Consider the following 16,401-nt stretch of genomic DNA (forward strand, 5'->3'; position numbering starts at 1 on the left):
GGTCACCAGAAGATCTTCTCAGGTCAGTATCTTCTCCAGGCTGAAGACTGTGGTATGGGGTTGGTATTAGTCAATATAGGGCAATGTTATACTGGGCTTCTTTTGAGGAAAACCACCAGCCTGATTATTACTATTTTTCCCTCCTAAATGCCTGATAATGTTCATATTTGCCTCATATCTGTTCAAACTAAGCACTTTCAACCCAGCACCAAGCCAGAGGCAATTTTCTGAAAAATAGGATCAGTTTAGCAACGGAAAACACCAGAATATAAGGATTTCATGGCCACACCATCACTTTACTGCAGGCAGCTTTCCTGGAGAGGTCTCAGTGTGTGGCTTATGGCATCTTCATACCTCATGTGAGGATTACAGACCTCAGTGTGGTGCTATGAGTACAGGGAACTCAGGCTTTTTTTTTAATTTTAATCTTTTTTCTGGTCAAGTTCCCCTGCCTTTGGCTTCTGGCAGTTGCAGCTACATTGCTGGACTGCCTTGATACAGCTTCACATACACATGTTAACCTATGTGAACAGTTCTTTGGTAGGAGTGATAAGCAGTGTCACCACAGTGCTACAAGAGGCAACACACTCAAAAGGGAAATTAAATAATAATAATAATAATAATAGTAGTAGTAGTAGTAGTAGTAGTAGTAGTAGTAGTAGTAGTAGGACAGAGATGTTGTGGATGTCTCATCTCTGGAGGTGTTCAAGGCCAGGTTGGATGGGGCTTGGAGCAACTGGTCTAGTGGAAGGTGTCCCTTAGCAGGGCAGTTGGAACTGGATGATCTTTAAAGTCTCTTCCAACCCAAACCATTCTATGGTTCTGTGAATTTGAGATAACTCCCACTTCTCTTTGGAACTGTTTGCAAGTGGTGGGTAGTAGGGGCAGGCCTCAGCTATGCCTCTGCAGGGACTTTTTAGGGATTTTGGATAGCAGAAATGCCACTGAAATACTAAAAACGCTCATCTATGAAGAAGGAAAACCTCCAGCTAGATGCCAAAGACAAATAACAATGATTTTTAATGTCACACCAACGAGGGAAACAGTTATTTGTAATTTACTGTTTATTTTCATATACAAAAAGATAAACTTGAAATAGTTCTTTCTAGGTTTTTTTTTCTCCTATCTGTTGGGGTGTAGCTGCTTCACACAGGGCAAATACTACATTCATACTGGTTTATTCAGACACCCAGTGCAAAGCTGAAGCAGCAAAACTCCAACTTGGCAGATCTAATTTCAAACTTGAGACTCTTTCTAAAATACCACAGTAAAAAGGAACAAAGATCCACTGCAAATTCATGAACTATGATACAATGTTCTTTCCAAAATGTCTTCATTTCATAACTGCAATACAATGGATGTCTGCATTAGGCCATTTTATACATACATTTTATATATGTATACTTCTGCAGAATATATATATATAAAATGTACATATATGAAAATCAGCACACTTCAATCCAAAAGGGGTTACAGCAACGAGCTTAACTCTCTATACTTTTTTCTTTAACAGGATACTTTAGTATAACTTTTTGTTAACTCAGTAGTACAAGCTATCTCTGTTCTACATTTTTATAGCTACAAGAGTGAAATATAACCTACAACATTTACATTTCACATATCTTGGTATACAAACAGTACTTAGTGAATTTGAGCCAAGGACCAAAAGACTCTTTAAAAATTATTTCACCATCTGATAGAGCTTCCTGTAATTTACACTCAGTCTATTCTGCAATCTTCTAAATCATTTAATCTCATAGTTTGAGTTTAAATCCATTCCAACTGGAAATCCTGGAGAAACAGGTTACTGCAAACTCTTATGTATACTCTATATATACAAGTTAAGTAACACAGCGTAATAAGACTTAGCTATTTTTCCTAAAACTGATATACACATATTCCACTACGCTAGACAAGTCTTAGGATTTTATTTTATTTCCTTAAATAAAGCACAAATTTAGAAGTAGCTGGTAAAACTTACAATAGGATGGTTATAAAATGACAAATGGTTAGGGTGAGATTTCTTCCTGCTGGTGCCAAAACATTTTCTTGTGAGTTTTTGTACTATGCTGTGTTGTTTAACTGTATGCATCTAATGTTACATGCAGAAAGCTCTTTCCACAAGAATTGACATCAAACTGTACTCAAGTCAACTTTACAGTACAAAATTTGCCAAACTTAAGGACGAATGTGAAAATATTAACAGGTGAAAGGTCAGGCTTTCAACTCTACCATGAGGATCATGCAGAATTCATAAGCAGATAGTTTGAACAGATTGACAATGGCATTGTGCAGGCTTATGGCATAGAATTGAGGCCAAAAATGTTACTTAGTTTGCAGTAACCACCTCCTTCAATCCTCACCCACTACGAGATTGATTTTTGCATCATAGTTATTCCATTGGAAGGCCAGCAGCATTGCAAAATACCTCCTCCTCCTCCTGGGAGATTTTAGTACTTTGATTTACCAGAGATAATAATCATCAACCATCAATAGCCATAGAAACATTAGGCAGTCAAGAAAAAAAATAGGGAAATATCATGTTCACTTCCTTTAGTAACAGTAAATTAATTACTATCCATTCATTACCAGTAATTAAATGAATTACTAGTAATGGTAAATTTATTAGTATTTGGAAAGCTACAGGAAAGCTACTATGCTGTCCAAGTAAAATACAGACTAATGTTGTATCAACTACCAGGATACATTTTTTTTAAAAAAACAGACTTTTGGGAGGGCAACACATAAAATAAAATGGTCATTTTAAAAATGGTCCCACTTTTATTTTTTCCTCCAAAAATATAGCCTGAACATAATTCTCTTCAGCAAAGTACCATTAAGAAGTTGCTGTAGTTGAAGGTCTGATTTTATGAGTTGGTATTTGGAAAAGGAAAAGGCCAGACAAGTTCTAGGTCTTGCAAACATATTTTTTGTTATCCACAAAGTTGCCAAGTCCACTTTCCAAAGCTGAGATGCTCCAATCTCCTCCTCCTCTATCATGGCTGGATTTTTGGTTTCAATTGTTTTTTATTTTGGAGTTTATTTTGTTGTTTTAACAGACGTGGCAATGCAGAGATGCCATTGACTACTGAATTAGGATTTTAATTGACTAGGATGGTTACTGGTTAAACTTCAGTTTCTCAAAACACTGGAAATTGAATGAAATATGGCCTTTCTTGTCACAAAAACAGAAGCTATGGAATTTTCCTAGAACATGTTTGAGTTTTGCAATACCAACCTTATTGGAATGTTATAAACTGAGTTTTTGTTTATTTTAACAACTGAAAAGACTAAGAGGCTTCTGCTTCAAAATAGGCCAAAAATGCAGAAGTGGTGTTTTATTCATATAATCTGCCCCTTAAAAATACTGAAATAAAAGGCTAATAAAGGAAGCACTTTTCAGAAAACACTTTTTCTTTGTAGATATCCAGCACAATGCCATTATAGAGCTTCAGAAAAGCCCTTTTGGTTTCAATGTTGGAGTACAAAATAAGTTTTGCTTTTTTCCTTCAGTCCTTGGGGATCACTTTCCATTTACATATATATATCATATATATTATGATACATATGTGTAAACACCCATATAGAGCAAGGTTCCTGTTTGTGTATGTTACAATATTGTAGTATCAAGGAGAATCCAGATAGCAACACTGTTTAACATGAGGTTTGAGGTAATTGGTTCTTGAAATACCTGGATCACAAACTGCATCCAGAAATGACAGCTGGGCAATGAATGAAAAGTGTTTTTTTTTCAGATAGAGATAAAAAAAAATTAAACTAGTAAAAGAAAAATAAAGCTTACAGCAGTTGCTTTTACATGGAAAAATAAAGGCACAACAGAATAGCATTACATTTCAGAACAGCTGGATGGACATAACACAAGTATGATCTCTTTCTGTGGAAGTGTCCTGACAAAAAGCATTGCTGCTTATTCCATAGGCTACTACTTCAGCCAGGGAACTGAGCATCACCCTAAAACGAGGCATGGAAAAGGAAGTCCCATGTAAATAAGGGACCAGGTGTGCTTAGAAAGTGTTCCAGGAACACACACACACACACTTGTGATCACACAGGGTTGGATGGAAACTCTGGTTTCCACAGGGCTGGGACTTCACCAGAACACAGCAGAGGGACTCAGTAGTTGCAGGAGTCTGCTTGAATTAGTGAGCACTAATTGCAAAAGGCACACTGTCAAACCAGCTCCAAGGCAGTGCCATGTGTTGTTTGGTTTAAAGCTTTTTTCAGTACCTCTCACCCACTGACACTGTGCTATCATGGCTGGGAGGACTAAAAAGACTGGAGTGAATTTTAAGTCCAATGGAAAATTAGGTTACATCCCCCTGGCTCCCCCCTTTTTAGAATACCTTGGATTGCTTACACAGATTTGGGAAGCTCTTTCTCTTAGTAGGACTTTAGACATGACAGTGTTCCCTTTCTTTAATGCCTCCAACACAGGCTATTAAATCTGATTTTGGGAGCGCAGAGCACATAGCTGTGTGTTCTGGTGAAGCCTGATTAGTTGTGTCACTTCAGAGAGAAGGAATTTCTAGGAACTGGTTTTATCAGGATTCCACTGGCAACAGCTCCTTACAGATCATACTGTCAGTGCAGCAGACACAGCTGCTGTGAGCGGATACGGCAGCGAGCGGGATCAGCCCGGCTATTTGGCCTCGGTAAATTCTCAACACCCTGACTTCACAACTCACTGCAGCACCACAGCATATGCCAAAAGACACTCTGCCCACACATGGCTACTCGCATGAACACGTGAAAAAACTCCTCCTGGGTTAACTGAAGATGGCCACAGAAAAGCAATAAGCATCTTTAGCAGAAGGGATGTGACATGCAAGATAACCTAAACATATACTCAGTGCTGTCCTCAAAGCATGTCCAAGTACATCCAAACTTGCTCCTCAAACTGTTTTCAGGCTACACTTGTTCTATCCTCTAGACTTTGATGTAGTGCACACTTAATTTAAACATTATATATATATTTCTTTATTTATTTGCTGTGCATACACAGACCTTTCTCCCTTTTCCCTGCAGAAACATATTAGACATTACAAAAATAATTTGTGGTATAAAAGAATTCTCACACAATGTAGAATTTTTGTTTGTATATGTAACTAAAATATATATATATATATTTCCAAAAGTAAAAAAGTCAAAATGTCCTTATTTTCCTCTATTATATAGTCTATTTTATTTACAATGTTACCAAACAATATCCTGTATGTAAAAGTGACAAAAGTTTGTGGGACACTTCCTGCTTAGCAACTTCCCAAGCAGAGTGTGGCTTGAAGAGGACTGCAACAACAGCACTGTCACACCTTATCCCCCAGCACCTTCCTCTGCAGTACAAGTTCCTTCCATGCTTAGTGAAACCAGAATTTTTCCCTGCAAAACAGGGCGAGCTCTGACACTCTGCCTAGGAAGTCTTACAAGAGGAATAAAACATCTCAGTGCTGCAATGTTGAGGGGATCAGGATTCCTAACAGCCAGGCCTGACCCAGCCAGCCTGGAAATGTATGCTTCCACTGAAACCACTGACTTCCAAGTGGGAACAGCAGGGAGTCAGGAGACCCAAGGAAAACATAGGGGAGTTACTGGGGGGCACTCACAGACCTTCTCTTCAAAACAAAGACCTCTGCACTTCCATAGGTGTAACTGTCTAGCACATAAAGATATCCTGTAGGAGAATTTCAGCAGAATAAAAAGTGAGTTACTTTTGTTTTAAATAGAGACTTCTTAATCATCAGGACCAGCTAAAATCCTTAATTATAATGAATAGGGCTGGTACTACTTAACTGATGGTTAGGCTGGTTTATAGCCATCTCTTATAAAATGCCTGTATATTTCAATATAAGCCATATACAATTTCCAACCTTGCTGTATTCATGAAATTTCATCAGTAAGTCACAGCTCTACTATCTCAAAAAAACACTCCAGTTTTAGTTCCTGTGGTATTTCCAGTTTAAAATGCAGAGTCAAATTTTCTGCACCTAGGAAACCATCCCAGCCAGTGCAATAAATTCAAGAAAGGGAGTTCCACCAGAGAGATGGAGAATCCTAGCTCTTAAAGTCAAGGAGAATTTTTACTCAGGATACTCAGTGTTAATATTCACCTATGAACTTCCATATGAGGGAGGGAGGTGACCAATAAAATTCTGCAGCCAAATTTTTGAAGAGCTGTTTCCTCTAAGTCTGAATGGGAAGTGAAATTCAGCACTTGGGAAGTAAAGTAAGAGGTGTTGTCACCATCTTATTCAAGGGAGTGTTAAAAGGAAAAGAGCTGCAGTTGCTTATGACAGCTACACCTATGGATGTGCCCAATTCCTGACTTGGAAAAAGCCTCTGCAGTACCAAACAGAACCAAAATCATGTTGTCAATGAGAGTTCAAATGGATTAGAGGTGAGGAAACTACTTGCTTGACAGCTCAACTGCTGAAAGACCAACAAGTTAATCAGAGCTAGTCTTTGTTAATAAAATAAATAAATACCAGTTTAAGAAACAGCTTTATCCAAATTGGTACACATTAAAAGTTCAGGATTTCCTTCTATGCTGCAATAGCAAGACACACGTACCTACACACATATAAAACTTGTTATCCAGCACACACCCAATTTGGAAATTCTTTTTCCAATCAGTTTCTGAATCCTGCTGACAAGATGATCTATAAGGAACCATTGCACCAGGAAGATGTAACACTTTACAATCAACATTCGGTCAAGGTTTGTACAGGGTCGTGCAGTTCCCCGCAGTAAGATAAGCTACATGTGAGAATTTGTGTTCATGCTTTCTCAAAAGAGAAGATTTCAGACACTGTTTAATAGGCTATTAAAATAATATGGCACTTTCAATAAATACTTTAAAGCTTTTTAAAGAAATCAGGATAAAAAAGCAACTGCTGTAATGAGCCTGTTTTAGCTATAATACGTAACGCTGAAGGAAAAAATCCAGAAGAGCAAACAGATATTAACAGTTAAAAGACAGTACAGCTTTTTTTCTTTCTGCAGCAATAGGAACTGGCCCCCATTCCCTGGGGAAAGGGAGCAAGCCCACCTCAAAACAAGTATTCACTCATTAACTGCTCTACGCTCCACCCCAACCCTTACATCACTTCACTTCTAAGACATAATCACATTTTCATATAAATCTCAGTGCAGAAATGTATTAAACATGAAAAATACCGATCCTGCAAACATTTACAACCACACTTAACATTAAGTGAGTGGCTAATGTCATGACACCAGAAGAGCTACCTACACCCTCAATGCTAAGCATAGGTTTGTTGCAGCATCAGGCCCAAAGGTGCCAATGGCCACCAGGGACATTGGCTGGGTCTAAATGGGATCGTTCTGTCTGGTTTTGTCAAGGTTTTCTCAACAGAAGCACATCAAGAAACAGAAACTTTCAAACCTACACACGGAAACACAGTTACATGTGTGTACATACTAATATGCAATATACATTCAGTAACTTGAAAGAATAGGTTAAGACTTTATTCAGATAGACAAATTAAGGCAATTCTCTTAATGTCTCTTCAAGATAAAGGACCATGTCCTCATTTGTGACCTCTAGGTTTTAAAGCTATACTTTTCAAGAAATATATTTCAATTTTTTTTAAATATTTTCTCCAATTAGCAGGTTTTTTTTCTTAATAAATTATATCTGTGCAAGGGTGCACACTGATAATTTGGCAGTGGAGAGAAGTCCAATTCATTTATATATAATACAGACTTTTTACATTTCCATTACAGGGTGATTAGTTTAGGACTGCATTTTGGCTTAACACAAAGAAAAATTTAGATCTGGCCATCCAATGGACATAACTTTGTCAGTCTAGCAAGACACAAAATTCATGTTATATTCAAAGTAAAAAAAAAAAGAAAAAAAAAAAAAAAAAGAAAAGAAAAAGAAAAAAAAAAAAAAAAAAAAAAAAAGATGTACTGTCCTTTCACTAAAACAGACCAAAAAAAAAAAACCAACATAGAATGGAAACAGCCTTCACAAATAAGAGTGAATAATGCCCAGGTACCTTATATAGGCAGTTATTCCACAACTGTATACAGTTATTTACAATGGTGCTTTATTAAACAAAACAACAAAAAAATGGTAGCACTTCCTAAAAGATTTTGGAACTTTTTTTCTTTTTTTAATTTTTTTAAAACTCCCTTGTCATAAAAGCCAACTTACATTAAAATATACTTACTACAAGACAACACAACTAACAAAATATATAATAAAACTCATACAAGTAGAAAATTCTGAGGTATTTCTGGTTTGAGGTGGTCTGTGGTCATGAAGTTTTTAATTTTTTTTCAGTTTAAACCTCGGAAGCCACATAACGTGTGTGTGTGTATGTTTTGTGTTTGGTTTTTTTTTTTAAGTTTTTTCTTTTTTAAAACATTGCATGTTTTGCAAATTAAAAAAATATTTCAATGTTGAATCAGCAGCATTAGGAACATTCACTGACTAGAGCGAGTTTATGGCATAATAAGAGTAACGGTATTTTTGAATATGCACCACTTTAAGACAAAAGATTTTCATCACAGAGTAAGGAGAAAGCAGCGTCAAAGAAACCAGTGGGAGAGGTGCTGTGGGAATCACTGCTGCTGCTGAGCTGCCTCAGCTCCCTGCAGCCAGGCAGCTCTCAGATGCTACAGGAGCCAGCTGCCACCATTCACTCCCCCAGTCCCAAATTAATAAAGAAAAAAAATTTATATAACCAGCGTTCACCCTTTTCCTCTTTCCACCATCTGCGCCATTAGCTTGGGCTGAAAGATAATCAACCCAAGGCCAAATTGTCTCAGCTGACTCACGCTTAAAATGAGATGCAAAAATTTTCTCATCTTCCAGTATTTTACCAAAGTGCTTCTGAAATCACACTTCCCCACCTGTCCTGATGGCATTGAAAGCATCCTTCCTACTACTACCTGGAACTGAAAAATAAAAGTTATAGTCCTGTTTTGTTCTTTTACCACCCAACCCCAGACTCTGGAGGAAGAAACAAGTGCCTGTCTTCCAACCACTGCCTCTTTAACTCCGCTTTCTCCATACGCTGCAGCCGTAAATACTCTGCCCAGAAATGTCCTTCCCCTCCTCTAATGGTTACCTGAGAAGTAGCTCCATAGCAAATGATGTTTCCCCAAATGCTGCCAAGTCCAACGTCACTCTCCCCACCCCTATTCTACGCTCCCCCCTTCAATTATACCATCAAGAATTAACATTCTCTGCCCAGTTACTTTTTTTTTCCCATGTTACAATGACACCCGTTAGATCCGTAAAAGACACATCTGCTGTTTTTTTCTGAAGCTCACTTCCAAAAAAAAAAAAAAATTAAAAAAATAAAAAAGGAACTGAACCCAAAACCAACATGGGGAAAAAATGCTTTTGAGGAAGGTGTATTCTTTACATAACAGTCTTAAGTTTCCTCCACAGTTTGCAGCATTGCGTTTTCGAAGGTGGTAGGTGGTTTTCCTTTATGTCACAGATGCTCTGCTCAGAAGACAAACTGATAAAGAGAAACCCAGAAAACTGAATAAAATAAAAACAACTGAAGTGAGTTTGTTGAGGTTCTGAGGTACCTGCACCTTTTCTGCATTCATTAGTCGGCACCTGAATGCTTGCTGAAATGTCCATTTTTTTTAATACAGTAGAGCAATGTGCTGGTAAAATTGATCCAATCCAAAAAAATAATAATAATAATAACAATAATAATAAAAAGTCAAGATAAAATAGCAGCTGCATTCATGGGTTTGTTGAATTTTTGTGATTTTGTTTTTTTTTTGTACTTTTTTTTTTCTTTAAACTCTTTTCCTTGTCGTTTTTTTGTTTGTTTGTTTTTAAATCCGCTGAGTCTGGAAAGACAAAAGTGAACCAGGACCCAGCACTCAGATACTAGACTCTTTGGGTGGCAAGTCCACGTTGGTGACGGACGTCACGATGGAGACGAGGCAGTCCGAGGTAGTGCCGTTGACGGATTTGCGGATCTGCGCGATGCGCTCCTCGACGCAGCCGGCCGAGAGCCGCGCCTCCGCGTCGTGGTCCCAGCACTCTTCAATGGTCACGCAGAGCTGCGCCAGGCCCTGCGGACACAACGGCCAGAAAACACCTTCAGTCACCTGCCCTGCCGTGAGCATCATGCAGAATTCAAGAGCAACATCACCTGCCCTACCATGAGCATCATGGAGAATTCAAGAGCAATGTCACCTGCCCTATCGTGAGCATCACACAGAATTCATAAACAACGTCACCTACCCTATCGTGAGCATCAGGCAAAATTCATGAGCAATGTCACCTGCCCTACCGTGGCAATCACGCAGAATTCATGAGCAATGTCACCTGCCCTACCATGAGCATCATGGAGAATTCATGAGCAAGGTCACCTGCCCTATTGTAAGAATCATGTAGAATTCATGAGCAAGGTCACCTGTCCTATCATGACAATCACGCAGAATTCATGAGCAATGTCACCTGCCCTACCATAAGGATCACACAGAATTCATAAACAACTCCACCTGCCCTATCATGAGCATCCTGCAGAATTCATAAGCAATGTCACTGTCCTATCGTGATGATCCTCCAGAATTCATAAGCAATGTCACCTGCCCTACCATGAGCATCATGCAGAATTCATAAACAATGTCACCTGCCCTATCATGAACATCACACAGAATCCATAACCAATGTCACCTGCCCTATCGTGAACATCACACAGAATCCATAACCAATGTCACCTGCCCTATCATGATGATCACGCAGAATTCATAAGCAATGTCACCTGCCCTATCGTGAGCCTCACGCAGAATTCATGAGCAATGTCACCTGCTCTTTCATGAGCATCATGCAGAATTCCTAAGCAGATAGTTGGAACAGATTGACAGTGGCAATGTTACGTGCAGAAGGCTCTTTCCACAAGAATTGACATCAAACTGTACTTGAGTCAACTTTACAGTACAAAATTTGTCAAACTTAAGGACGCATGTGAAAATATAAACAGGTGAAAGATCAGGCTTTCAACTCTACCATGAGGATCATGCAGAATTCATAAGCAGATAGTTTGAACAGATTGACAATGGCATTGTGCAGGCTTATGGCATAGAATTGAGGCCAAAAATGTTACTTATATGTAATTATATAGCTCCTAGCTAGCTCGCGCACTTTTCCTACCCTGATATGCAGAAAGACAAAACACATTCCAAAGGTTCCTGTCCTACCTTGTGTTTTCTTGAGAACCAAGGATGACCTACCCTCCCAAGACACTTTTTCATAAACAAAGTACAACTGTTACCAATGGGGGGCTCCAGAAAAGGTTGGGCCAAGAGGAGGAATTACCTCATCACCTGTGTTTCTAATTGGAGATTCTTGTTAATTATGTTAATCAGCTAAACTTATAAAGATATATTTGCCCTATGTGGGGTGGGCATTTTTCCACATCTGCCTCTGGAGGCCTCCAATCAAAGACCAATCAAAGTTTTTATATTACCTCCTGTGCTAATATTGTCTCAAAAGTGTGTAGTTTTATTTCTATATCTTTAAGGCATCATGGGCACCACCTTGTCAGTGGCTGGAGAAATCCACTCACACAGCCAATGCTCTAAAAAACCCCTACAAGTATTTTTTCCACAGTATGCCAATTACCATGAAATAAGCTTCAAAAATTACTTTAAACATGTGTTTTCATGGTTCTTTTTAAGCATCTGCTTTCTAAGGCTTGGTCACACTCCAGCCCAAAAGTGCTTTTTTTAATATCAAAATAAATCCCAAGATTCACCAGTTGAAGCTTCAAAAGACAACAAATATTAAGATTCCCATGATGAAACTGTGAGAGCTGGCAGCACTGTATCAGTTACTATGAAACCATTTGCTTTGTTTGCAATCACTTCTCTCAATATCCCCAAAAAACCTGAATTCAACAGTGCTTGAAGAACACAGCTCTTATTTGAACCCTCATTTGAAGTGGAACACTTTTTTTAACAATCCACAGCTCTCCCTAACTTCTGGGAAATGAGTTAGTACACCTGAGTCTAGCAAAATCTGTAGCAGTTTGGGAAAAACAGAGGTATTTGACTTCTTACTGAAGCCCAGTGAGATGTCATCATCTCTTATCTTCCCGATCTAAGGAAAATCAGCTCTTTTATTAAAAATGTGAGCCTGAAATGAACTACCTCTGGGAAACCCACACTGCATTTTGCTTCATTGTCTGCTTGCTTTCACATCTAATTAATTTTTCCTCCATAAACTGCTCCAAGTCTTGCATGGTATCTAGCTTGTGAGGAGTCTGTCTCCAGTGGTATGGATGGTTTTCTTTTTCTTAATGAAAGGACTTTATTTTCCATTCTTTCACCATACTAAAGGAGCCCTGCTAAAGCACCACACGCTCCACATTCAGCACTAGCTGATTATGCAGCTTGTTTAGTCTCTAAACACAAGAGATAAAAAGAAAAGGGAGCACAAAGATGTTGAGCAACCCCTCATTCCCCAGAGCTGACTCTGGCTAACACTGGGAATGCATAACCAATCCCTCATTCCCATCACACAGGAAAATGTTTTCCACTGTTAAACCAGGAGGGACGTACGGGATGTTTTAGCCAGTGATCCTTGAACGCGGGGCGCATCTTCTTGTGAACCACCACTTCTTGCAGGTCCTCCAGGGATGGGTGCTGACCTATTTCTTCTTCAAAAGGCAGCATGTATTCATCCACTGGACCTGCAGTGCACACAGAGAATCAGGTTAGGGCAGGAATGGCCTCTGCAGAGCCACGGTGTCCCCATGCATGAGTGAGCTGCAGCTCCGGAGCAACCTCAACCTACAGCAACAAAGGCTGACGTTCACATGTCACTGCAGACAAATGTGATTTACATTCCTCCTGCACAATGGTTTCTGCTGTCCCTGCTGCTTGTCTGGCCGTGCATTTTCCACCTCGCTGAGTTACAAATCCAAACCCTCAGCCAGGCCTCCAGATCTCACCCTTTCCTTGAGGAAGTTTGCCAGGTAATCCGTGATTTATTTAATATAAAGAGCAGATCAGCTCATCCTCCCTACATTTTAACACAACAATTCAACACACAATAACCTAGAGAAAGATTTCAGCATGAGCATAATTTCATTTTAGCGCTGACTAACAAGGTCAAGTATATACAACACATAATTTTTTGCTTTGTGATCTGGTTTGTTCACAGGTTTGACTCAGCCCTGACACACTGGAGCCAGATGCACTTGTCCCAAGTACTGGCTCCTAAGTGGAAAATGATTTCTGAATGCTTTACTTATACCAGTTATGGCTGTGAACTGCCCAGGGCCACGGGAATGAGACAACTGTTATGACAATCAGTGCAGATGCTGGATGATAGCAGCAACTTGTGCTTATTGAAACATCATTTGGCTTTTGGCAATGTGTAGATGCTCTCTCACAAAGAGCAGCCCAGCTTAACTGATGGGCTTCTCAGGGTGCTCCATGGCACCACTTATGGTTTCTCAGTAGCAAAAAATGACCTCTTTTCAGAGCAGAGATACCTCAAAAGGCTCTTTCCAGATTAAAATAAAAGAGCTGACCACTTCATCTGCTCATGAATTGTGACACCAACAGCACAATGTTTACTCTAAAGAATGAAATCATTTAAGTGGCTTATCATTATTCTTGTTCACTCAGTGGCAGTCACTAAACCAAACTGAAAGACTTGCTCCAATCAGGGTCACTTATGACTTTCCTTTTCCTCCAAGAGGAACCCAGGCTGTGGAGGAGCTGCACTGGTGATCTGCAAGCTAAATGTGCTGTTTACACAGCATCACTTCTGAGCTGAAGTGCTGATGAGGCTCAGTGTAACTCCCCATCACCCCAAAGGAAGCCTTCCCTCTGACTCAGTGGTGCTGTGTGTGGCACCTGGGCTATCTCAGCTGCCTGGACTGGCAGGAGATCACAATCATGACAGGAAAAAATGGAAGTGGATATTTGGGGCACCTCAACAGAGAAGGGCAGTTCCTATATGAATGATTTGTGTGCCACTGTTTTACCATACTGTGCTCCCGGCTCCCTGCATTTTACCTCTTAAGACTGTACATTTCTGAAGATGAGACCTTCTGTTACCACACACTTATGGAAGACATTTTAATTATAATCACACTCCTCAGTCCCACTGTAATGCTAACAAAAACATTTCAAGTCTAGGCAAGATGCTGTTGTTTAATGAACTTGATTTTCAGTTCAGAGCACCCATATTTATACAAGAAGAAAACAGTTGGAGGAAGCAGCCTTGCAGCTACTACAATGATGTGACTGCTTCCCTGCCCTGGACATGGCAAGGGTCACTAAAGGACAGATGTGCTGGTTGGACAGCAAAGATGGCCCACTTCACAGCATCATTTTAGGATTAAAAAAAAAGGAGAAAAGAGACACCATGAAATTCATACTTGTAAATCCTTCAGGAGAAAGTGAGATCTTCCAAAGCTGTGAATGAAACAACAAACCTAGCCCACTCCTGAGAGAGGGCTTGATCAGCAAAAATCAAAGATCAATAACTAATGACTTATGACAGCAGGGAAATGGGCTTGCTGACCCAGGAAGCTCCTTCCAGCCCTGTGTTCCTGCTATAAGGTGCTTTCCATGCAGGCTACCCCACTGCCCTGCACAAGCCAGGTGACAGCCAAGTTGGCTGTGTGGCTCTTCTCAGGAGCCCAAGGCATGCCCTGGTCACAGGCAGAAATGTGGAGTGCCACTGAGAGCAGCACAGGGCAGGCTCAGGAGTAAAGGACACCCACCCTAGGGATCTGAACTCTCAGCAATTTGCAAGGTAACCAACATAGTAAAAAGTACTTTGAGGTTGGAGCACTTACAAAGGTTATAATATACAGAGAATAACACCTTATGTTAAAAACAAAGGAAAAACAGGTTAGCTGCTTTTAATAAAAATATGCAATTTTTTTTTTTAAACAGAGATAGGTCCATTCTCTGGACAACTAAACCACATTGAAACAGAACCCTCCCTAGGGAATAAGTCTTTATTCTTACCATCAACTGCTCTACACCTGGAGACTAGCTCCCACAACACCAGTCCCATTGCATACATGTCTATCCTCAGGAAGGCGTCTCGTTGGAAGTTGATTGCTCCCTCCAACACTTCAGGAGCCATGTACCTCCTTGTTCCCACCTGGAGAGAAAAAGCACAGCTCAAGCCACATTGCATTTGGGCCCCTCAGCCTCTGCTGGGTGGAGGTGAGTGACAGCTGGTTTCATTAGCCTGGAGGCCACTGCTGCTAAAGGTGAACCTTGCTCAAAAAACAAGCAAAGGGGAGCTGTTTCTTCTGACACTGATTCTCATTAAGATCACTCCAGTCCAGATAAGCAACATAAAGGAGGGAGCCAAAGTGCAAGGCTACATGTGTGATACTCATTCAGTGCACACTGCAGGTCTGCATCCTGCTGCATGTTGCTCTGGCAGAACACCCTGCGTGAAATTATGTCTTTGGAGACACACAGAACACCCTGAGGTCAAGTCTGGCTTAGTTATCTCAATTGTTGAAAGCTCAATCCTCTTTCACTCAAAAAGTAAAAACTCTCAACAAAAAATTCCAAATCCAAACAAACAACCTCTCAAATAAACAAAAACAGAATCAAAAAAAAACCAGAAAAGGGAAAAAATTATATATCCTGAAATGGTAGGAAAAGGTGTTGTTTTCACAGCCCTAGATAAAACAAGTCTCCTGCATCCACAGAATAGGAAAACATGAACTCTAGCTTGCCATGGTTTGGAAAAGATCTGCTCTTGTTTTGAGGGAATAGGCTTGTAGTGCCTCCATTGTTATGGTTAGTATAGCTTATAAGGTAGGAGAGTAAACAGGACAGCAAAGAAAAAAGCAGCTTTCTTGAGAATTGAAACACTTTTAATAATTTTCTTTAAGGAAATTCTCTTTTTGCTGAGGCAGTGGGGATAGAGTGAAACCATGGAATGATATGCAAAATACTGGAAAAATCAAAAAAAAGGTGACAAAAATGAGGAAAACTGAGTAGGGCTAACCCAGAAGAGTGTTCATTCCTTCTGAGATAAAGGTAAGAAAGGGAGACTACACTGGAGATGGGAATTCAGAAAGCACTGGAGGCACAAAGAGGGGCTGATGGACTTGCTGTCCTGGCATTAGAGCAGAATGAGGGGCTGCTTGCTGCAACAAAAAGGCAGAAAATTAAGAACTCATAAAATTGTAGTATATTGTTTACACAGTGCACAGCCAGCTGTGCCAAAGGTCACCCAAGCAGCCAGCCTGAATTCTTAAAATTAAATCAATAATTTTAGGATTATTAATAGTAGATTTGTGGTATCAGTATTAATATTTAGGAGCTTTAATATTTGTGTTATGGTCTAGAGAAGTGGGATGTGCAGCTGACTCCAAAACTAAACACTTC

General features: G+C 39.7%; 1 protein-coding gene across 1 annotated transcript in view; it reads right to left on the reverse strand.

Annotated features, from left to right (window-relative positions):
• Nucleotides 1–8,459: 8,459 nt before the first annotated feature.
• Nucleotides 8,460–16,401, reverse strand: part of ACVR2B (activin A receptor type 2B) — a 106,528-nt gene continuing 98,586 nt past the window's right edge. Inside the window, exons 9-11 of the mRNA XM_054273800.1 lie at nucleotides 15,013–15,151; nucleotides 12,583–12,713; nucleotides 8,460–10,089 (exon numbers count right to left, since the gene is read on the reverse strand). Of these exons, the coding sequence (XP_054129775.1) occupies nucleotides 9,895–10,089; nucleotides 12,583–12,713; nucleotides 15,013–15,151 (465 nt within the window). The 3' untranslated portion in view covers nucleotides 8,460–9,894. The remainder of the gene's footprint in view (nucleotides 10,090–12,582; nucleotides 12,714–15,012; nucleotides 15,152–16,401) is intronic.

Source organism: Melozone crissalis, unplaced genomic scaffold, assembly GCF_028551555.1.
Source record: "Melozone crissalis strain CALT ecotype California unplaced genomic scaffold, PUWL_Pcris_2 ptg000016l_1, whole genome shotgun sequence".
Lineage (NCBI taxonomy): Eukaryota > Metazoa > Chordata > Aves > Passeriformes > Passerellidae > Melozone > Melozone crissalis.